We start from the raw sequence: 23,634 nt of genomic DNA, 5'->3' as shown, positions 1-23,634 counted from the left end.
ACCTGGCAAAAGGACTGGCTTTTCTCTGCATTTTTTATTTCTGCTGACTGTATTTTTATGTTAAAATTTTGGAAGTAATTAGCAGAACATGGAACATTGGGGCTGTGAAGTTAAAATCCCTCCACTGTCTTCCCCCTTAGTCAATGTGGGTAAATGATGTGGTTTGTGGTTTCTTTAGGAGAACTGCCAGCAGCTTATTACTTCAGGAAGAATCAAATTTTGACCGTTTACCGTTGTTGTTAATGATTTTAACCCTGGAATAGGCCTTGATCTCTGATTAATCCCAAGGAAGCAATTGGGCCCTGCCCTCTCTGACATGTAGGAGTGCTGGGAAGAAACTGGACTTTATGTGCTGCTCCCTGTCCTGTGACAGAGGGCTGGTGACAGGGATGGAAGTATTCCCTTAGTCCCACTCCGAAGGTCCTGAGGCAAAGTTTGAGAGAGGGTCAGGAGGGGGTGCTCCAGAGAAGGGATGGGGGAGCCCCCCCCCACAAGACAGTGGGAACACAAGGGGGGAGCAAGCGCTGAGTGCTCCCGTTGTCCATTCCTTAAAGGGCAACGTCAGCCTATTCCCTTTCCCGGCTCACAGATCTTATGGCCTTTATTGACAGGACCGGCACCATCACCAGCCCTATCAATGAGATCTCCGCCACCCTGTGAGTGGCTTCAGATCAGGGGCTTGATTGGGTCCCAACTCCTTGCTTGTGCTTCAGGACAGCTCTGGAGTTCCTCTGGTTCCTTGCTGTCCTCAGCTGTTTGCAGGGGCAGCCTGAAGCCATTGGATACGAGAAGCTTGACAGTCATGCTGCCTATAAGTTCCAGAAGGAGCCCGACATGTGCACACTTAAGATGACACTGTCCCCTGTGTTATATGGTCAGGAGGAGGCCTCTGCCACTCAGATGCACCAGCATGCTCTGAACTGGTTCTCTGTGTGCAGGAAGTACTGGCATGTCTCACTAGGCCTCCCTTTTGTAACAGCTCTAGCTGCGTTTCTTCTATACCTCATTCACCAAATACCAACCCTTGTCTCGGCTGCTCGGGCTGTGTGGCTTTAGATAGTTCATTGTATTTTTTGTTCCTAAATCTGATCATTCCAAATGCTGACTGCTCCATCTTCAGTCACAGTCAGACAAGTGTCATGCAGTCGAGTTATTGATTGACTTACTCTCCAGAATCCCCAGGCTCTTTCTCCAGCTCTTTTCAGTTCCATTGCCCTAGCACTCATTGTGAATCGTGTAGCCGGGCTGGTGACTCTGGGTCTGATCCAAAGCCCATTGAAGTAAATGGAAAGGCTCATATTGACGTTAAAGGGCTTTGGATTATGCCCTTAGAGCTGTCAGGTTTGAATGTTAAGACCAAACAAACAAAAAACAACCCACCAAACCACGTGTGCAATTGGAACAATTTTTTTTTTTGCCAGAGTAAAACTACAAGATCAGGCACCTCAGAAATTATAATAACGGTTTCAGATTTCTTTTGGCTGTAGTACTCCATGTTCGACTATTTAAAATAAGTCAACAGCTACTTTTAAAATAAAGTGGTCTAGGAAAAGACAGAGGTTCAAACAGTGATGCGCTATTTTCACTCGCCTAAAAAGTCCAGTAACCAAGGTGAGAGGTGTGTATATTTAGAAATGGTTCCTAAGGATTTCAGAGTTGCCAGCAAGATTATACAGCAATTGAGCAAATAATAAGCACTGACAGGTTAGTTAGATTGCAGTTAAAGAGCGGGTTTATACCTCTTCCCAAATATTTATTTAGGCCTCCATGAAACTGTAACTATTTGTGCATCACCTTTGCAAGGACCAAGAATTAAAGTTATTTTCATCGTATGTGGGTGAGCTTATATATGTTTAGAACCTAACTCACTAACAGGAAATAATCTTATTTAATCTTACTTACTTTATTTACTGGTTACTGTGCATCTCCAGCTGGCACTCTTTCTCTTTACCTATGTGACTGGCCCAACTGTTATTCCCAGAAAGATTAGATGCATCTAGACAAGCTATCTGGTGAATACAGGACTCCACCAGCAAATTTAAACAGTAACAGAGATGTTAAAAATGTAGTGCTTTGCTTTTCCATTTGTCATGATTTGGACTGTGGGATTCTATCTGTTTATACACAATAACCTTGTTCCCAGCATTTGCCAGGACTTCTCCCTTTTCACCAGACTGCAGCTGGGATTCTGTATTGTCCTGTGCTCTTTGTTAATCTAGATTTCAGTCTAACTGGTGTAAATTGTCATATCTGACTTGACTTCAGTTCCTACTCCACTTTAGACCAGCTGAAAAGCTAGCTTAGTATCTTTAGCCAGTTCTGCCTACCAATTAAAACAACTACAATACATATTGTAATCCTCTATTAGTAGCATTATAGTTATGCCTCCAAGACATAGTTGAGGTTGGGGCCCCCATTCATTTTTATTCTTATTATTAATTTGTATTTTACCTAGAGGCCCCAGTTAGATCAGACTTGCAGAAATGCTTTAGATCTGTGCTTGCAGCTCTGGTTCCAGTAGTTTTGCCCATGCTGCATTGTAGGGGTGAACGAGGTGAATGGGATGCTCCTGTTTGTCCACCATCAGCCTTCTTTCACTGGCCCATTTCACCAGTCCTCCTTCTGCATTATAAACCTTCAGGGAAGTTTTGGGGGTTTGGCCGGCTTCACTTGACAAGAACTCATTCACGCTCTGGGCAGTCCTGGAAGCCCTGTATCCCACAGTGCAATAGCAAATGATGTTTTTATTTTTACTCTCTGAAATAGAATGGAAAAAACCAAGGAGGGAGTTAAAAGCTGTGTACAACTACAAGGTTTTTCTCACTAATCCAGTATTGCCAACTCCAAACAGTGGTAACTCCGGCCCTCAAAAATCATGAGATATAAATAAATAAAATAAATAAATAATGGATTTAGGGTCCTTTTTATTCAGCGTTTAGTTTCTGAACCTTGAGGATATAGGGCTGGCTGGTGTCACATTTTCAAGCTTTGCATCCATAAGTGCTGAGAACTTACTTTTTTTGAAGCTGAGAGTCTCATATATTTACTTGACTCCAGAAGCTGGGGCTTTTAAAAAAAAAGTTACATTTTTATGAGAGTTGGCAATACTTCTAGTCTGTTGTTATGATGATGATTTCAGCAATAATGCCCTCAGCATAGGGCATATCCCAGCACCTTTGTCAAGCCATTTAGACACAAAATTTAGTTTGTCTCTTTTTATATAACAAAATCTAATATTAATGATGATTATACATGTTCATGTTTTTTAATGTCATTGAAAATGGTTGTTTCAGTTTGAAATGCCCCACATCACTTCTTTACCCAGGCTCTTCAGCTCTGTGCCAGTGTATAAGAACCTGAATGTAACACTGAGTAGAAATTGCCCAGTCCAGTTATACCATCTAGGCTGAGTGCCAAAGAGAGAGTAAAATAATAATCCAGAATATGTGATGAAAAGTAAATTAGGTTTTTCATTGGTTTAGTCTTCATAGTCTTGAGTGTTGTTAATAAACCAGGTAAGGCTTTTTTTTTTTTTTTTAATATTACGGCCCAGATTCCTGGCTATGACTGAGAAGTAGCTCAGGAGGGTGGTGGAAAGGTGGCCTTTGCACTTCCCCAGTTCTCAGCTGACTGTGTGCCAAGCCATTCTCCAGTCGTCTCCAGCACCCCACGGGCTAAGCACTTCTGAAACCCTGGCCCCAGGTGTGCTCACTGCGCTCTTTTGAAAATTCTCACCTTAGAGCAGCTTGAAAGCTGTTTGCAACAAGAAAGAATGAGTTCTACTGAGATCTTTACTGTACCTGGAAGGAGCTGTTTCTGCAGAAATTCTTGCAGTGTATCACTCTGAGGGTCAATGAGTATTGCCCCTGGCAGATGGCTGACTTCAAATTCAGCTGCACTCCGGATGTCCTAAGAATAGAACATTGACCAATTTTAACTCATTCAAATAAAACCTACAATATCTGATGACTGTTTAAAATATGCAGCATGATGTTTAATGTCAGATCTATTTATGCTACCTCTTAGTTGTCTGAAACTGGAATGAACTATAGGGACATGTGCTCATGTGACTATGTTCACAAAAAGCCACAAAAACTTGAGTCTTGGGACAGCCAAACTTACGGCTTCATTAAAATTTCATCTGTGTCTAATAAAATCCAGATGAAGATTGTTTCAGCAAAGACTATCACAGGATGGGCTTTGTGAAATGCACATCACCTGCCAGTCCCTTGTCCTCAAAAATAAAACTCAAGCCTTTAATTAAATATGTTCTAACAATCGTTTCAGTCAGCGATAACTATGATCTCGCTGCTATTGAGCTACAATTATAGAGTTGGAGTAAAAAATTGCAGACTTTGTACAGGCTTGTTATAAATATAACATAATGAGCACCCTGTTCTCTATTATTTAACCATATTTGAAACAGGATCTTCTAGAGTCTGCGCAAGTTCTGTCTGACCTACTATGGATACAATTTTTCAAGACCTACTGATGGAGATAGTGACAGGACTGCCTTCTAGGTGGGGAGAGACGTTGAAGGTGCATAGGCTGGAGAAGATGACTTATATGGGCCTAAGCACTGGGTAGGAAATACTAACAATTCTTGGGACCTCTGGTTTGAATCATGGCAGTGTTGCTTTAGCCCATTATAATTCTGAGGTAAATAAACAGATTTAAATACGCTAAGATCTTGTAGATGAGATCTTAAGCAACATACTCTTTCCTCTAGGTAGAATTTGACTATCTAATGGCACTTTGTATAAGAATAAGGTTTTATCCTTGCCCAACGTATCCCTTTTCTCCAGTGTATGCTGGATGATGGGGTGCTGGCTTCACACCCCAGAAGGGGCTGCATTTAGTGGTGCTATAACTATATAGGGCCAGATTCTGTCACCCTTACTGACATTATGTAGTAGTTTACTCCATGAGTAGATCCATTTTCTTCAATGGGATTATTCATAGCGAAGTACAACTCAGCATGAGCAAATTGACAGATAATGTTGTGTATAAACTCCATGAATGAAAGGTCTGAGTGGGAAAAAAAAAAGGGTTTTATAGAATCCTTATTACAAAATTATCCTTATTTTGTTAGTCACAACTACTCTTCTGTGTGAAAAATGGTACAGTTGTCTCATACAGCCTACTTTTATAAAGCTTGTAAGGATGTTATTTTCACCTCTAATTCCTGAAAACTACTGAGAAATTACTTTGAAAAGCGCAAGCACTGTGTAAAGTTGTTTGTGTGATATTCCACTGTTCGCACAGAAAGCACCTTGTTTTTAACATGAAACTTACCCACCGAGTCCTGCAAAGGAACAAGTACCTTATGTAATATCTCAGATTTTAAAGGGAAGCCTTTTCCAATCAACAGAGAGGCTACATAAATAGACAGTATCAACGGAGTCTGAATCCATTTGTGGTGGATGAAATTAGGTGGTGAAATTCTGACCCTGTTGAAGTCAATCACAAAACACCCATTGCCTGGCTTTACGGGAGCTAGGTTTTTACCCTGGCAATATCTCTTGGTACCTGCTATCTTTACGTGTCCCTAAACAGAATAGTTATAATAACATGGGAAGAGCTTAACTTTATTGCCACTTAGGTGTGGTGGTAATTACATATGTAGCAATGTCTCATTTTTACAACACAACTTTCACTTACACAGTTTTTAATTTCTCTATGGCAGGGAATTCATCTTCCTACATTTGTTAATTGCAATCCACACAAATGCAATTTTTCAAAAATAAATAACAATTTAAAGCAAACAGTATTTAGCATATGCCTTCAATGTGCTTTAGAAACAATCAGGATCTATGTCTGCAATCTTTGCTTACATGAGTCGAGCCATTGAACTCACAGGAGTAAAGACTGCATCACTGGATCTCAGCTAATAAACAGCCCTAGGGCTGAGATCAAGTAGGTAAGTCTGTACGATCACTCCTGCTCTATAGATGAAGAAACTGAAGCAGGGAGGTTATTTGCTCAAGGCCAGTGTCAGAGCTGAGAGTTCTGGGCTCATAGTCACAAGTTCAGGCGTCTCCCATACAAACTAACTCGTGTTGGGTTTTTTTTTAATATTTCCCCAGAGAAGGAACATTTCGTATCCTCAATTTTCAATTTGTTCCTGATATTGATGGCCAAGAATTGAGATTCTTGACTTGATTTTGGCAAACCTACATGGTAATTTGATTCCTGTGAGTCAACCTTTCCATAGGATCCTCTCCTCTGAAGTCATATTGGGAGCGAATCGCATTCCAGAATAGAAAAGCAGACACATGGGATCTGTCTGATCTCTCCTCTTAGCCTCAAGTCTGTGTTTACCGGGGAGTGACTTCATACTTTTCAACATGATAATGGTAGTATTCCACAACCACTAAGATCCTGTCTGAAAAAAGCAACCCTATTATATTAACAAAAGCTAAGAACAAGTCGTCTTTAGATGTTTTTATAACCCAATTCCCAGAAAAAAATATCCATGCTGCATGTTAGTTTGTAACAGATACATTTATAGGCGATTCCTAGCTGACATTTTAAAATATTTTAACTTATAAAAATAGCAAACTGCTTACAAAAAAAATCAAATTCCAGGCAAATCTGTACCATTGTTACTGCAATGAAACAACAGCAGGAGCAGTAAAACCTAGCTAGCTTGGCAGCATTAGACCATAGAGGTTTGTTTTAGTCTAGATCTGAAAGGCCAAACTAGGCAGAAATGTAATATTTGGAATAAATATGCAACTTCAGAAACAGAGTTCCTGCCCAGGGTGCTGATGCAACAATGCAGCTCTGCTCTGCTCTTTCAGAGAGTTCCATTTGTTAAGTGCTTTAGCCAGGGCTGACCCTAGACCAAATGGTGCCCCAGGCAAGGGGCATCTTCAGTGCCCCCTTACAGGACCCTGAGCCCAGTGCCCCACAGAGCCAGGCCCTCACCTTGGTCGCCTGTGCCTAAATCCAGCCCGGGGTCTCACTGTGACATAACTTGGATGAATGAAACTTTCCCTGTAGAGCCTGACTGACCTTTATAGTTTGCGTTCCCTTACGAAAAGGCTGAAGAACTTGGCTGGTTTTGAAGTGGGGTTTGCAACTGATTTCAAATTAAAATGTAAACTGCCTGTCTAAGAGGTTAACAGCATAACCTGCCAAAACTATAGTTTCCTTTCTTTGAGAGGCTTGTTGGCACCCCACCTTTTCTCTTCATTCAGTTCCCTCAGTTGGAATCTAGAACTTGGCAACATCTGGTGCGATATGGAGTTATGATGAATCAACGGATTGCAGATACAATTACTAGATATATATACTTCTCACCCCACCAACTGACCTACACAACTGGGGAACCAGAACTAAAACCCCAATCCAAAATACAGGGAAGAGCTCTCTTCCCTGGCAGCCGTTCCATTCCAGGGGCAGAGTATGCTGCCACTACAACATTCCTTTTTCCTGCACCATCATGTGCTTATACTGGGCATCAGGAAATCTCAGACACTAAAGCTGGCGTGGTGAGCTTCTAGGTTGGGACGGGAGACCTCAGTGGAAAATCCAGGTGTTGCAAAAAAGTGGCGTTAATGATTCCCCAGTGCCAGCAAGGGTAGAAGCACTGACGTAGGGTTAGATAGCACAGTTGCACAAACAACCTCACCCTGGCTACAGCGCCCCTTACACTAGGAGCAGTACCAGTGCTAGATAGGCAGTGTGGAAAGTCCTAGTGTAGGGGCCCATACAGTGGGCTTGAAGGAATAAACTGAGCCTAACATAAGTAAATGGCACTCAGATCCTACCAGAAACACTATAACAATGCCTGTAAATAAATAATGGGACAGGAGATTTTGTTTATTTCTTTTCTTGAAGAATCCCATGTTCAAGGCTGTGGTTTTCAACTTTCCTCCAGATCCTCAGTTGGTGTACATCCGCCACTGACTTCAACAGTGCTACCTCACTTTACTGCAGCTGACGAGCTAACCCTATGAGTAAGCTTGATTATAACTTTCTTTTTATTTAATTTGTCACGGTCATGCACGCATCACAATCAGGTCAAGAAAGAATGATAAAAAGCAACTACATAGAGGACTGAGCCAGGCATGCTTTGAGATCCTTGGGTACGCCGGACTATAAAGAGGCAAAGTGTTATTAGTGTCCGATACTGCACCCTGGCTCTAAGAGGCCCAACTTATGCAATGTGGAAAGGATGAGACGTGAAGGGAGAAGAGAAAAAAGAGAGGTCTGACATAAGATCATAAGTTAAAAAAAAATTCTACCTGAACAGCCAGGTTACACAAAATACTTGTTGAACACAGAAAAATTTTACCCTCTTAAATTGGGTAGTCAGGAGACCAAGACTGATTTTAATTACAGAGTACTTGCTTTAATTCATAGGTAATAAATCACTTACAAGAATGATTAATTCCTCTGGCTTCTCTTCCATCCAGCATTGCAATGTCTCTGTGGTAACCGATTCCACATTTGGAAATGTCTCCTGTACCCACTTTATGGCTAAACTCATCATTTCTTTGGGGTCACTTATATTTAAATTGTCCATCTTCTGCAGAAATTGTGTTGCCATTATCTTGGCGGTTGCAAAGAACTGTGAAGAATATGGTCTCTAAAGACTTCCTACTTCCTTATCTAGGTAGCAGGTCACATGGTTAGTATTCATTTGGTAAATTAACAGAATTTTAACTCTTATAGTCAATTACATTAGTGGCAAAAAAAGGAAAAACTTATAATTTCTTAGGGAACACACTTCAAAAATGTAGACATAAAAAATTCTTATTTGTCCTTATAATTAAGAACTACAAAACAAATGTCTTATATAGCACTGTTTTTCAAAAAGCAAAAGCTCACAGTTTTTTGGCAAGCACCACCTGAAAATGAGTGCAAGTAAATGTCATCAATTGGAAAGGGAGCTTACTGATACAAAACTGAACTTTGAGTCCTTTGATTCTAGAGTTTGTGCTTTAGTTTTAGCAGCCCAGTGCAAACTTTAAAATTATAGGCAGCTATGAGTGAGCAAGGGATATGAGACTAGGTACAAACGGTAGGAAACATTTAACTGCTGTTTTGATTTTTGATTTATTTTTATGTATACAGCTGAATTTGTTATTAAAATACATTAGTATATCTATTTTTCCCCATAACCAACATTGTGGACTATGGACCCAATCCTGCTCCCTGCTGTTGATTTCATTGGGAACAGTATGAAGCCTTTTATCTCCAAAATTTGGGGTTTTTAAAATTTTTTCTGTGTTATTTTTCCCGTGTCATGTTCTACCTTTATTTTCTGTGCTGTTTCTGAAGAGAGATCATTTTCCCTTCTGGGTGCTGTAGTTTTGTCTACTTATTGGAAACTTGTTATTGCCGGCACCCAGTGCCGAGAGGCAAAACAACAGCAAGGTTCGTTGCCCGGTGTGAGTCACCCAATAATCACAACAGGGTGGAAAAGCAGGAAAGTTTATTTGCAGCTGCAAAAAGGTACAGGGAGAATAGAATCTCAAATCCTGCACACAGAGCAGGAAGTTACACAGGCTTTCATACATCCTTTCTTCAGCACACTTATCCAATAGCAAGCTGCCCTAAGTATCCATATAGCCAGCCAATCCAGTTACCAGCTAATTCCCTTGTTTTTTGTATCATTTGTTAAACTATACATAAAGCTGGTTTATTCAGCATTGTTCTTCCATATCTGCCCTGTTTGGCCTTGTTTAGTTTCAGGCAGTCTGACTCTGCAACATATTGTTGCAGATCCTCAGCATAACTGCTGCGAGTGCCTCCAGGCAGGGGGGCCAAGGACACTTGGGCCTAGTGCGAGGGGGCTTCATCGACACTCGTGGTCTTCCATCCCCTCGAGTTACCTAGTGGCCATGCCCCAGTGTCCCCAACATCATGAATAAAAATTATCAACATTTTTTACAAAGGGTTTGTAATTTGAGGTTTTAAAACTAATATTAAGGAGTCCAGTGGAACCTTAAAGAGTACCAGATTTATTTGGGCATAAGCTTTCACGGGTAAAAAAACCCACTTGTTAAACATATACACAATTTGCTTTGAGATCTATGGATGAAAATCACTGTATATGAGATTGATTATTATCATCATCATCATAGTATTATATTAGAGAAGAGAAAGAATTGTTAGGGCATCTGATCTCACTCTTTCGCTGATACTGTAGCACATGTTCGTATGATCCAATTTAAAAAGTCCAGAGCAATGAGGCTTTCACCACTTCCTCTGGGAGACTATTCCACAACCCAGGACATCTCACTGTCAGGAAGTGTTTCCTGATATTCAGCCTAAATTATCCCTCTTAATTTCACCTAATCACTTTCAGTTGTTTCTCTGTGTACCACACTAAATAATTCTTCCTCTTGCTTGGTGTTTGCAAGCTGTAGACAGTTATCATGTCCCATCTTAGTGTCTCGTGCTGCAATGAGTTCCATCCCGGCTGCTCCTAACACATCCTGCATTGTGATGTCACAATGCGGTGTCCTTGATTGTGACGTCAGACACAATGCGGCACCTTCACAACCTGGTATCATGAACAGCATGGCACCGTGGCGTCATGCACACCACAGCACTGCCATGGTGCAGGGTCATGCTCAGTGCAGCATTTCCCCAGTGTGAGGTCATGAACAGGGGGCACCGTACCCCTCCCCCCATTCTGTGATGTCATTCAGTTGGTGCACTGTGATGTCATGATCGACGCAGCATTCCTTGGCTTTTATGTCATGAGCAGCCCAGCACGCCCCCGGGTTGTGACGTCATCCACTTGGCGCACTGTGATGTCGTGATACCGCAGCCCTGCTCGGGAGCTGAGTTCTCCCGCACTCAGAACACAAAGGGCCAATCACTGCTCCCCTTCTTGGGCTAACTGGCGTATTCGTTACCCTAGCAACACCCCCACGCTCTGCCGGGCTTCCCAGAATGCACCAGTGCTGCCTTCCGTCCGGCAGGGGGCCGCCGCCATCTTGTGTTCGGGGTGTCTCGGCGCGTGAGCGGGGCCGCCAGCCATGGAGACAGGTGAGAGCCGGGGGCGGCTTCCTCCACTCCCGTGAGCTAGGGGAGCCTCCCCTCGGCTCCTGGCCACCGAGCCCCCGGCTGGCGACCCTGCTCCTCTCCGCTTCGCTGGGAAGGGCTCGGAGCTGTGGCGGGGGGGGAGTGAACGCCCCCTTCTCACCAGCGCCTGCCCAGGAGCATCCGCGTCTCAATCCCACCCTCCCCCTGCTCTTTCCTCGAAGGGGAGCGCTCCTCGCCCCTCCGCATAGCACCCAGCAGGGCCTGGGTGTTATGAGCCCCCCTCTGTGCCCGCTCCTCTGCGGTGTTCCCCACCAAGGCCCCTCAGGGCTGCTGGGGAGGGACCCCTGGGCCTGGCCTTGGGAAGGAGTGCTCTCTAGCGAGGGGAGCAGGGGACAGAGTCCAGACACTGCGGGGAAGGGATGGGTATCTGCGGATTAGAGCTGGCATCTGTTCCCATCTCTTACTCAAGTCTGGGGTCCTGTTCACCTGGGTTTTCTGCTGCTACTACTTGTCTGATATTGGATTAGCATGGCTGAGTGGTTAAGGCGCTCGACTACAATCCTGAAACGGGGGGAGATCCGAGCTGTGCTGCATTTCACACTGAAAGGCCACGAAGCTGCAAACAGGGTGTCTGATCCATTGGGTTGGGGCACTTAGAGGTGGTCGGACCTGATGCGGATCACATCACTCGCTTGCATACCATTGGCTGTGAAACTGATTGACGTGCCTTAACTGTGTCAGCCCCATGAGCCATTGGCTCAGGAGAACTTTGACACTTCTTTACCCTGGTTCTCCATTTTACGGGATACCCATCACCCAAAATCATGGAAAGGCTGATTTGGGATACGGTCAGTAAAAAAGGATAGTCACATAACTCATGACTGTCAATATGGCTTAATTAAGTTTGTTAGGCAAACTTTATATCATGTTTTGGTATGATCATAAATTTGATTGATAGAGAGAACTAATACATGTAGACTTCTGTAAGGCATTTGATTTAATCCTCATCTAACATTTAACCCCCCCCCCCTAAAAATATACAAAGTGAATGCACCCATATTAATAATGGATTAAAAGCTTTTTAACTGATAAATCACACAAAAAAAATGTAAATGGGGAATTGTCTGGGGGGTGGGGGGATGAGTGGTTAGTGACGTCCTGCTGGGATGTGTTCCTTGCAAATACTATTCAATTTCTTTGTGATCTGAGAGAAAATATAAAATTATTGCAGGTAAAATTTGCAGATGACAGATTGCTGGGGTAGTAAATAAAGACTGTGTTCAGTTTGGTGTTGGTGCCTCAAAAAGGATGTTAAAAAATTGGAAAGGGTTCAGAAAAGGGCAATAAGAGTGATTCAAGACCTGAAAGACAAGTGAGCTGTAGCTCACAAAAGCTCATGCTCAAATAAATTGGTTAGTCTCTAAGGTGCCACTAGTACTCCTTTTCTTTTTGTGAATACAGACTAACATGCCTGCTACTCTGAAACACTTTATAGTGACAGACTAGGGAAGCTCAATCTATTTAATTTATGTAAGAGAAGATTAAGAGGTGATTTGATTGCAGTCTTTAAGTATCTACACGGGGAAGATATTCCTGATAGTAATGACGTTTTGATGTAGCAGGAAAAGGGATAATGAGATCCAGTGATTGAAACTAGGGAAATCCAAATTAGAAATAAGGTACACATTTTTAACAGTGAAGGTAATTGATTGTTGGTATAACTGACATAGGCATGTGGTAGATTTCCCAAGGCTGGATCTTTCTAAAAGGTAGCCTATTGAAGTTATGGGTTTGGTGCTATAATATTTACTGATGTGCCAAATATTGATTAATTTGACAAAGTATCTCAGGTTTGGAAAGAACTATCTTGCAAAATGAATCAATATTACGATTTGATTGGAGGGATATATTGCTTTATCTCCTACTAACTCCAGATGGAGTGCTTCTGCCTATATGGCTCGGATTGAGAAACAAACCTTCCGTATTCTGTGTATAGCTCAGATCCTTATTAATGTTTTCCTCGCTTTCATTTGCATAGAATGCATGGGGTTTTTTTGTACTGACCTACTTTTCCCTCCCAACATCAGATGATACTGGAAATCGACTTCGGTTCCAACTGGAGTTGGAATTTGTTCAGTGTCTGGCAAACCCCAATTACCTAAACTGTAAGTACTTGAAGTGAAACATCAGGGACCTGAGTAACGAATATTAGTTACCAATATTTACTGTTTCTGGATTGCTAAATATTGAAAAAGGGTCTAATACAATAAGGGGGTTGGATCATTTAAGTTATTGATATATAAAAATTGCTCAGTCTGTAACACTTCTTGTTCGGACAAGCTTTATAGCAGGAATAGCTTTTTTTTTTTTTTAAGTAATAAGTTCTATTTTGTGTAATTGTTTTCATTGATGAAACTCCTTGGATGCCAATATAAATTCCTAAATAAATAGCAAAAGCAGCTAAAGGGCATATTAAAATATTTTTAAGTTATTTAAAGGGACACCATCAATTTGAAGATTAGGCAATTAAAAACAAAAGAGAATTCAAGTAATTTTAAGGTGCTACCCCTATCCTTGCCCCTCAACCTTTTTGACAATTTTTATGATGTTACAAACACAATATCCTATTTTTAAAAGTCTGTTCTCTGCCTTGTTGCTCTGTGATAGACCTATACAAAAGGGGAAAGGTGACTAAGTTGCTATAAACACAGTGCTATCATATGAAAAATAAACATACTGAAAAAAGGAGGATTTTTCATCTCTCAATTATAGGACTCTTGGGAGTGATTTGTAACAGCTGTTGGTTTAAAACATTTTAAAAATAGAAGTGCTCTTTAATAATATATACTAAGCCACAAAGAAAGAAGCTTTTGTATGTGCTTTTCTAAAGTTTTAAATATCATTTGCTTTCTTGCAAGTGCAGTTGATACTCTTGTTTTGTTTCAGTCCTTGCACAGAGAGGGTACTTCAAAGACAAATCTTTTGTAAATTATCTTAAATATTTACTTTACTGGAAAGAACCTGAATATGCCAAATACCTAAAGTAAGTGTTAAATTATTTTGTGTTCTGCATTGTAATAATGTAATACGGACCTTATATTGTGTGTTATATAACTGTGTACTAGTACTTGATTTGTTTCCAGTCTGCTGATTTGTATTACAAAGTTTGATACATACACAGTCCAGGCCTCATGAGAAGACCTTGTATTTAATTACCTAGATAAGAGGGTGGCACTTAACCTTCTAACAATTATGCAAGTAAATCGTGATTTGGTAGCCTGCACAGAAGCTTCACTGTTTGCTGATAGTAAATATTCTTGAACGCTCTGGTACTACAAAGCCTGAGTCAGGCACAGAAAGAACACTCAGAGTTATTTTGCAACAAAGAAAAGAAATGGTATAAAGTACAGCATGGTTTTGAACACGTCTTAATTTTGCAGACTTGTTTCACATTTTGTGTAAGGAGTTTCTTTCTTTCTTCTGTTTTTCCACATGAGGTTCTGAAACTGATAACTATTACAGCTGATACACAGAAGCTTTAATGGAAATCTGTGACTGACCTCAGAAAAGTCACTCCAAGAGAAGGGTGAGGGGGGTATGGGTGTGTGTTTCTCAGATTGAAATGATCAGCAACATGATTGAGATCATCTGAGTACATTACTGTATATAAGAACGTTTAAATAAGTGGATAATCTAGAGCAATGGTTCCCAGGCTTGTTCCACCGCTTGTGCAGGAAAAGCCCCTGGCAGGCTGGCTGGTTTGTTTACCTGCCGTGTCCGCAGGTTCGGCGGATTGCGGCTCCCTGTGGCTGCGGTTCGCTGCTCCGGGCCAATGGGAGCTGCTGGAAGCAATGGCCAGTACGTCCCTCGGCCCATGCTGCTTACAGCAGCTCCCACTGGCCTGGAGCAGCGAACCATGGCCACTGGGAGCCGCGATCATCCAAACCTGCGGACGTGGCAGGTAAACAAACCAGCCCGGCCCACCAGGGGCTTTCCCTGCACAAGCGGCGGAACAAGTTTGGGAACCACTGATCTAGAGAGCCTCACTTAGATTTTGGGGCTGCTTTCCTTCTCTAATATTGTCCATGTTATCTTAAAGAATGCATTACCATAATTAATTATTTGAATTATAAGTAGCAGAGCTTCTCAAAACATGAATATCTTGCATATAAATATTGTAAAATAATAAACTGTAAGAATATGGGATTTTTAATACAGAAAGTGGCAGTATATTAAATCTAATCTGGGTAAACCCTGTAAAAGTATGTATTAAAATATATTGTTTGGTTTTAATCTAGGTATCCTCAGTGTTTGCACATGTTAGAGCTGCTCCAATATGAACACTTCCGTAAAGAACTGGTAAATGCTCAGTGTGCTAAATTTATTGATGAGCAACAGATCCTTCACTGGCAGCATTATTCACGGAAAAGAATGCGTCTCCAGCAAACACTGGCAGAGCAGCAGCAACAGAACAATACTTCTGTAAAATGAGAGCGTTTGACACAGTGGCAACATTTACTTCATGTCAATACATGTATTTGCAAGGGAAAATTTGACTTATTTTTGTAGCTTTGGCATTAGTGATATACGTAACCTCATGTGCTATGTAGACAGAGAACATTTTTGGTTTATCAAGTGACTGTTTTCCTATCAACAGGTAGTATCCACGTTAACATGATGTAGCTGATGTATACTTTGTTGAACCTTCAGTGATGGTTTTGTTTTTTTCCGAAGAAAGAGTACAGTCTTAAGATCACTTTTGGCCTTCATACATGTATCTATTGTGAAAACTAAATGTGGTTATCTAAGGTCCCTGTTACCTTGGTATCTAACCATGGAGTTACTGAAAGAATTTGTAGTTGAAAAGCCTGTGTTTGAAGGCATATTCTCTGAACTGCAGCGTGTGGAGGACAGTGGCATGGTATAAGGTGACTCTACAAGCAGGGCTAAGTCCCTATGTGATGCGGAGAGGTATTTGTCACAAGGGCAAGGTATCCACAATTGAAATGAGATCTGTTACAGAAAACCTTAATTGTGCACATAACCATATTGAAGCAGAGCTGTCCTATGGCTGATGCTGCACTTCTGTTTGTCTGTTAACGATTTGTTGTTTACTGCCCTTGCTGTAAACTTAATGCAGATTTGCTGATACCAAAATTTGAGGCATAAACCAAAGTGGTGAGAATAATAGAGGTTGCAGCTGATGAGGGGAGATTAGTACTAACAACTGAGAAGCCCTTTCAGTGGGAAATAACCAGTGCAGACACAAAACAGGAGAGAGAAACTGTGACAGTTGTACCCATTCAGTTATCTTGTCTCTTTAGCGTCAGCAAGCTTGACCAGTTGCTGCTAGGAAAGCTTAAAGGGAGTAAGTATATTTCAGGTAGTTGTAAATGTTTTTAAGACTTGTATATGAAAGGTCATAGGTAGAGAAGTATTTATCTTTAATATGACTGTTTTTATTACAAGAAGGTGACAACCCTACAGACACCAATTAAAGCCTTAATAAAAAAGAAATAGGTTATTACACAGTTGTTGTAAGTTATCCCTAACTGTAGAAGAAAGGCAGGGATTATACTTTTTCTTCCTGGCCATTAATTGAAGTGAATGTCAGTTATAAAGAGTACAGTTCTGACACTAGAAGTAGAAAGTGAAGTGGTTTTTATTTTTCATGGACTTTGATGTTACTTTTCAGCAAGACTGTGGCTGTTGTTGAAACTATATTTAATAAAAAATAATAAAGCTTTATCCTGCCTGAAGTTTTAATGGGCTTATGCCCTGTAGAACTAATGTAGCTGTCTTCTAAAAGGGTTAAACTTAGATTGGCTATTTTCCACTGTAGAAGGCAATCTGTAAGCAGTTGGCCAGACTAACACTTATGCTTTTAGATAGAAAAAAAAACTTGGATGTAACAAGCGCCTATAAGAGCACAGCAAATATTGCCAACCAGCTTTTGAATTAGGTATGTAAGCAGAAAGATAGTTGGAAATGTTTCTACAGTATGTGCGCAATATTGCATGTTCCTTCTGTTAAGGACTTCTAGAATAACTTAAGTTGACTTATGAAAAATCAAAACTGATACATCTGAATTTCATCCTCACATCTACAGTGCTTAATTCTACTTCATGTAGCTCTCCCTTTATTCCACACCAGGGAGTATATTCTCCCTATTTAATCTTTCAAAAGATTGGTAAGGTTTAGAGACTGCTGTTGAAGTAGTGACCATACCCTCTAAAAACTGTTGGCCTTTAAGTTAATGTTTAAAATCTGTATACAGTCTGTATATCAGTCCTTCTCTGTGCACACCCTTGAGGAGTGAATGAGAAAGACAAACTTTTTAAAAGATGAGTCAACAGCTGTTAGTAGGCCATGCATCTGCAAAGCACACTATAGAGAGGTGACTGCATTACAGCAGTGAAATGTGAGACAAGAAGAGTAGAGAGAGATTACCATCTTGGCAATTGGTACTGAGTTAAGCATATCCCATTTAATTCTCTACCACATTTTACTTCTGGGGGAATTCTGCGCCACTGCACAATTTTGCAAAAATTAATGGGTTTTGTACAGACTTTCCTTTTCCCACTCCACAGAAATGGGCTGCAATGTTGCTGGCTGCCACAAGGGGCCACTGAACCAGGCAGAGACCAGCTTGCACCTACTGAAGACACAGCCAGGGGGAGGGTTTCTAGCAGCTGCAGTTCCCCACATGCCCTGAAGGAAAGAAGCAGTGGCACATAGGAAAATCCACCCAAGCCTGGGACTAAGCATCAGGCTGTGGATCCCTGGGCTCTGAGGGGTGGGCATTTGGGCAAAGGGGGGGGGGCCATGCGGATGAGCTCTGAGTGCAGGTATCCAGGCTGGGTGGCCCCAGAGCTGGGCTCTTTAGGAGAGGGGATACAACTATCTCAGGTGGAGGGCCCAGGGCTAGGTTCTTGAGGATAGGGGTTTCAGGTGTATTGTCCAGAGAGGCCCATGGCTGGGCTCTGGAAGGGAGGAGTTGTGGATGTCTGGCCCCTGAGCTAGGCTGAGCAGAAGGGGAAAGAGAAACAGGAACTGGGCTCTCACAGGAGTTTAACTCTGTTACTGGGGGGATTGTCTGTCTGTCTATTGTTAGACATACTTGCTGACAGGTGTTTTGAAATAAATTACCAGAATAACTGAAACTGGCATGATTATGTGGTGTTGTTTTTGACATAAAATTTTAAAATATTGTGTGCAGCTGTTTTTGGCACAGAATTACCCCAGGTGTAACATTTAGAGAATTTTAGTCAAAATTTACTTATTTTAGTACTGAACCTGTACCTAAATGAAACAGCTATGGCTAAGCTTCAAGTAAAATCTACTAAAGCGTGGAACTAGGACTATAACAGTTTTATATTGTGCCTCTTGCACATAAGTCAATAAATGGACAGTCTCTGGTGGTTCTTCCACTTTTAATTAAAATTTTCAGGTGGGGTAAGTGTTTTAAGTAACAGGACAGTTGAGGGAGGCTGGTACAGTGTCATTCTTGCTAGAGTAAAAAGACTTTCCAAAGGCTGGGTTTGCACTATTTCCCCCTGAGTAGCCTGCTATACATTCTGACTACATGCCTTTATAGAGAGAGAATAAGTCATTCCTATAAGTAGAGAATCAAAAGAGGACATTGTAATGTGGTATATAAGGTAAGTAGTAAAATAATATAGAATTTAACAAACAATCACATAGTGATAGTGGGGTTTATAAAAAACACACACGGAAAGTAGAAATAAGGGCAGACTAAGAAGAGGCCTTTTTACACCACAGTAGTGGGTAGTGTTGAGCTACAACTATGGACCTTTACTTCTACAGGGTAGTTTAGTAAGCTAGTATTTTCTTGCAAGTAGCCTTCAATAAGTTAGATAGCCTTGCCCATCCTATGGTTGAGTGAGCAACTACATCTTACAGACTCTGCTTGTTTCTTAAACACTTCAGTTCCTCTGTTGATCAATATAGAGGACGTTCAGCCTGTTGAAAAGATTGCTAAAACACAATTTGTTGCAAGCAGGAGTTTAATTCAGCACAAGGGTCAATTATTGTTTTCTAGTGTTGCAAGATCCCTTCCCATGCTCTGTACCAACAGTTTCATGGCATTTATTTTGGCCACTCAGCCAATGCACTTGACAGTTTAAAAAGTCTGAATGGAGATAAGGCAATACATGATGGCTTCTTTAAATGAAAATGACCAGCAGCTTGAAGATATGGGTATCTACTTTCTAGCTAAATGATTGACTAAAGAAGAGAGAAAACTTAATCTTCAGTAAACAACATGTGCACAAGCTCTCTGTTAAGACATTCTTCTTCTACCAATTTCTGAGGCTGAAAGAAAAAAAAGTGGTTTCAAGAAGAGAGTTCAAAGTGTCAAGTCTTTTACAGAGTTCCTTGCTCAGCATAATGGTATTTAACTCTATAAACTAGAGACTAATAAACTAGTTTTCTTTAATTTGTAGGGTTTTTCCAGATGTCATACACAAGTGAAAATGGTGTTTGAAACTGCTGCAGAAATTTATGATGTCCAGTTAAGATTAATTTATTCTACCCTCCCGCACCCCCCCAGCTTTCTTGCTCACCTTTTCCCAAATAGTAGTAAAACAGCGTAAAGTACAAAGGTTAAGAATGCCAAATACTATGCTTTTGTGGTGGTTCCATTTTCAACACACAGCCTCCAATGGTTTGTGTCTTTAGAGTTTCCAGAATGGAATTGCCAGGCTATTGTAGGTCAGGAATAAATTTTCCTGAATACTTCAGTAGAGTAGTGGAGTGCAGGGCACCTGGTTCACTCTGCCAGGCTCAAGCTTGTTTTTCCATCTCACTTTAGCGTATACAAATTCAAATAAAATACTTACTGTTCCATATTTAAGTAGCGTTGGCACTCCAGTTAGTTTCAGATTCTTTCTAAACTCATTGTTGGGGTCTTTCCAGCTGTTTTGAAAGAGTTAGTTATGTTTATGCAAAAGTTCTACATTCTGTTTGGAGGGTAAGATAGCTTTTACTATTTCATGCATAATCAGTACTATTGAAAGCCCAAGGGAAATCTGATTTGTATTCTTAATGCATACAGCTACCACCAAAATAAGTAGAAATATAAATTGCAAGGAATTCTGGATCAAATCAGTATTAACTGCTGCAACATTAGCAGTGAGGTATTCTGCAACTTTCAGGTGGCTAATTCTCTGCATTCTAAATACCACTTGAAGTCCAAACTTTGGATTTAAAGTATTTTGTTTAACAAGCACAAAATGGCTGCATTTAGATAAGGAGGCTTAAATGTTCAGTTCAACTGTTACATTACTGTGATGAGGGATGACCCTAGGCATAAAGGTAACAAGCTTTTATAAGTCCTCTGGATGAGCATAAGGGTAGAGCATAAGAGACTAGACATTTGAGATGGATATGGCTTCCCACTGCCTGGACCAGCTCACTGAGAACAATTTGAACATATGACTTAAGATTTGTTTTATGGGACAGTATGTACATATATTAGAACTAAAAAATTATTTCAACATAAATAGCACAAGAAGCCATTAAAACGTAACTTTTTTAGCACTTACTAGGCTCGGTCTCCTACTTGGCAGTAGATGAATACAGATCCATCAGGCAGGCTATTTAATTCACTCCGCACAACTGGTTCAGCTAAAGAATAGAGTTTTCTAGTTAAGTTTACATAACAGTATTAATATTTTACAGTTGTGGCATCTTATGCTGTCATCTCTGCTGCTCATTCTTCCAGATATTCCTGCTCATTTGTCTGCTTCATGCACTAGTCACTATGCTTTCCTCTACTCAGCCTCCTGTGTATGGTACAACTTACTTGGACTCACTCAGCACCTATTTAAGTTGCTTCTGAAGTCCTGCTACTGCAGAATCACTCAGTGACCAGAGATGACTGAGGTATAAAATTGGCTAGTGTTTTCCCCAAGCCTTTGTCTCCTTGTCTGTATGACCTGGGAATATAAACTCCTCCAAGCAGCAACATACTTAGCTTAGTGAGTACTACCACACATACATACATCACCTGTACATGAATTCATGGGGATGTACGAGTCCATAATTGCCACCGAGCCAGGTCGGTTTTCTACTGCTAAGGACTCCTACTGGAAGTCACTATGTTGCAATGCCTTGGTATATTAGGGCTCAACTAACCGCTCATAAACTGGCATCTGGCCAGTTCAAGTGCCAAGGTAGGCGGCTGAAGTAGCTCACGCTGCAGGGCAAGTTTGCTAACTAAACTCCCATTCACGGGTATGATGTAATGTCAGCAGCAGAGATTCACCATTCAAGTCGAAGATTTGACAAGGGTGTGTGTGACACTGCTGGTAGTAATAACTGGTGGCTGGGGACCAGAGTTGGGGCGCTGATCGGAGGCAGGCACAGGAGAGAAAGAGAGAAGCAGTGTTTTGAACCCCCCCCCCAAGGCAACAACTACAGATCGCCTTAGGAGACCACATCGAGTGAGAAACAGAAAAAGAGGGTCAGCCACCCCCAGGCAGAGTTATTCCACACAGCTGCCAGATACCCGTGCGGGGCGAGGGCGCGGAGCAGGCGCCCCCTCCTCTACACCGGCTCGCTGTAGAGGAGGGGGCAGGACAGCGGGAGCCCCGCCCAGGCCCTAGAAAGCGGGGGGGGGGTCCCCTCCGGGCTCACCAGTGACGCAGTCCGGGCACCAGCTCCTGCCCTGGGCATCCTTGTCCCCGCAGAACAAGGCGAAGACGGGCCGGCCGCGGCTCTGCTGCGCCGCCTGCACGAACCCGCCATAGCCCCGCGCCGCCTTCTCCTCCCAGCCCATGGCCCCGCCGCAGCCCCAACGTCCGCTTCCGGCGCGGCAGCCCACCCGCGCACGAAGCGCCAGCTCCCCGGGCGGGGCTTGAAGGGGACAGGCCCCGCCTACGGCGGCCGTGAAAGGACACGCGCGGCTAGGATTGGCCACCCCGGCACCCGTACCTTTGCCTCCATTCCCGGCAGCCCCCGCGGTAGCGGCGGCGGTTGTTGTCATGGGGCGGGTTTGAACCGCAGCGCTTCGCCAAGTCCCCCGCCCCCCTCTGCGGTGGGTGTCCCCCCGCCCCATTGTGAGAAGCCGGGGTCCGGTGCGCCCCGGGCCATCCCGCGCCTGGGCTCGGAGCGGGGCGGCAGGGAGCAAGGGGAGCCCCTGGGTGGCCTCGCTGGCCAACGCCCCGGGACGTCCGCTCCCGCCCTCCCCGCTTTCCTTTCAGGGCCGCGGGTCCCCGGACTCTGTTTCCCCCCTGCCTCCCACAGCACCAGGGCCCCATGTCCTCGCCTTTGCTCTGGGGCAGGGCTCCGGCCCCTCAGCGCGCCCCCGCCCTCCCCCGCGGCCCCTCAGCGCCGCCCCCCCCCCCGACGCGCCGTGCGCTCTCACCCCCTTCGCATGACTGCTCCCCCACTACCAGGATCGCGCCCGGCCGCCCCGAGACTGCGGCCTGCAGCCCCCAGTGGGTCCCGCGCCTTCCACAGCTGAAGTGTGGGCCCTATAGGCGGGACGCTTCCGAGCTCCTGTGGGCCTTCCGGAGTTGTGAGTGGGAGGGGGGCTTGGCATATCCTAGTTGGGAGGCTCTCCAAGGTGCGAAAGGGCCCCGCGTTGGGAGTGGGTGGAAGGAGGCAGAGAATAATCAGGAGACACTCGAATAGGAAATGGGGACTAGGAGGAGTTGAAATTTAGGAGCTGGACTAGATGACCTCTCCAGCCCAGGATTGCTGTGAAATGGAGCAGGGTGGAATTGTACAGGGCTTTGAAATAGAGAAGGAGGGAAATTGAAGTTGATTCAGAAGTCTCTGTCTTTACTTAGTTTGGTTATAAATGGTAGTAGAGGTAGAGTGGAATTAACTGTTACAGGCAAGAGAGGAATATTTGTTTTCACGTGATAAATGGAGGAATATAAAGATTCAGGTGAGCACAGTAACCCTGGCAGGAGCTGCAGAGGAACTGGCACTTGCTCCAACCGTGGGCAGCACGGTTGGGAGAAAAAGAGAAGAAGTAATGTCCAGAGGAGCTGGGGAACAGAGTGAGGCAGTCTGTGATTTAAACTGGAGAGAAAGCAGCAAAGTCATTATACCTGATCTTGAAATTGTTTGAATTTAGGGGCCCCTCAGGAGCCCTCGGCTCTTGCTGAAATTAATTGCTGGTGAGTTTATATATCAGGGCTTCCTGAGCCATTATTTTTATTTTATTTCCCTTTCCACTGAAGAAATGTAAGAGATCCAGATGTGTGCTCTCCATTGGTCTACCTCCTTCTGATGACAATATATTCTGTACTTTATGCCATTTCTCTCTTGTGGTTAATGATTTGGGGCAAGTTTGAGAAAACAAAGGTTCTTTTTTCCACCCACCTCTTTTCAATAGACCACAGTTTCCTTGTGCTAGTAATAAGAGCTGCAAAAGTTCTTCCTTAACCCTGTATTCTCCTTATGGCTGGTAACGTGAGCATTCCCTTCACAGTCTGTAATGCTGCTTTACAGCCAGCTGCTTCAGTGTGTGAAAGAAGAATGTAAGCTGTATCTAGTGCATCAGAAAATGTGAATATATCCACCACTTTGCTTCCAGCCTGTACCACTACAAAGAGCATGTTCTCAAAATTACTTCCACAAGTGAGTGTTTTG

At 42.8% G+C, this 23,634-nt stretch overlaps 4 protein-coding genes across 8 annotated transcripts in view; 2 read left to right on the top strand and 2 right to left on the bottom strand.

Moving 5' to 3' along the window:
- Positions 1-1,429: 1,429 nt before the first annotated feature.
- LOC311532682 (tRNA uridine(34) hydroxylase-like) lies at positions 1,430-8,587 on the bottom strand. Its single transcript, XM_084651360.1, has 3 exons — positions 8,387-8,587; positions 3,801-3,909; positions 1,430-2,757 (listed from the first exon to the last, which is right to left on the bottom strand). Exons 1-3 carry the CDS (start codon positions 8,555-8,557, stop codon positions 2,489-2,491), a joined length of 549 nt encoding a protein of 182 aa, XP_084507486.1. The 5' UTR covers positions 8,558-8,587; the 3' UTR covers positions 1,430-2,488.
- Positions 8,588-10,852: 2,265 nt separating this feature from the next.
- MED31 (mediator complex subunit 31) lies at positions 10,853-16,755 on the top strand. The gene is made up of 4 exons (XM_084650784.1): positions 10,853-11,010; positions 13,095-13,172; positions 13,954-14,050; positions 15,306-16,755. The coding sequence occupies exons 1-4, from the start codon at positions 11,001-11,003 to the stop codon at positions 15,496-15,498; spliced, it is 378 nt and encodes a 125-aa protein (XP_084506910.1). The 5' UTR covers positions 10,853-11,000; the 3' UTR covers positions 15,499-16,755.
- A 2,261-nt stretch (positions 16,756-19,016) lies between these two features.
- TXNDC17 (thioredoxin domain containing 17) lies at positions 19,017-21,869 on the bottom strand. The gene is made up of 4 exons (XM_084650785.1): positions 21,667-21,869; positions 20,574-20,655; positions 19,869-19,944; positions 19,017-19,341 (listed from the first exon to the last, which is right to left on the bottom strand). The coding sequence occupies exons 1-4, from the start codon at positions 21,806-21,808 to the stop codon at positions 19,273-19,275; spliced, it is 369 nt and encodes a 122-aa protein (XP_084506911.1). The 5' UTR covers positions 21,809-21,869; the 3' UTR covers positions 19,017-19,272.
- A 108-nt stretch (positions 21,870-21,977) lies between these two features.
- Positions 21,978-23,634, top strand: part of KIAA0753 — a 36,889-nt gene continuing 35,232 nt past the window's right edge. For 3 of the 5 annotated variants that reach the window (XM_084650781.1, XM_084650783.1, XM_084650779.1), the window contains exons 1-2: positions 21,978-22,066; positions 23,474-23,622. The gene's annotated coding sequence lies outside the window, so the exon portion shown is untranslated. The remainder of the gene's footprint in view (positions 22,067-23,473; positions 23,623-23,634) is intronic. The other 2 variants (XM_084650782.1, XM_084650780.1) reach the window with 1 other exon arrangement.

The sequence above is a fragment of the Lepidochelys olivacea genome (assembly GCF_965140295.1).
Source record: "Lepidochelys olivacea isolate rLepOli2 genome assembly, chromosome: 17".
Classification (NCBI taxonomy): Eukaryota; Metazoa; Chordata; order Testudines; family Cheloniidae; genus Lepidochelys; species Lepidochelys olivacea.
This window is presented reverse-complemented; position numbering and strand designations above follow the sequence as displayed.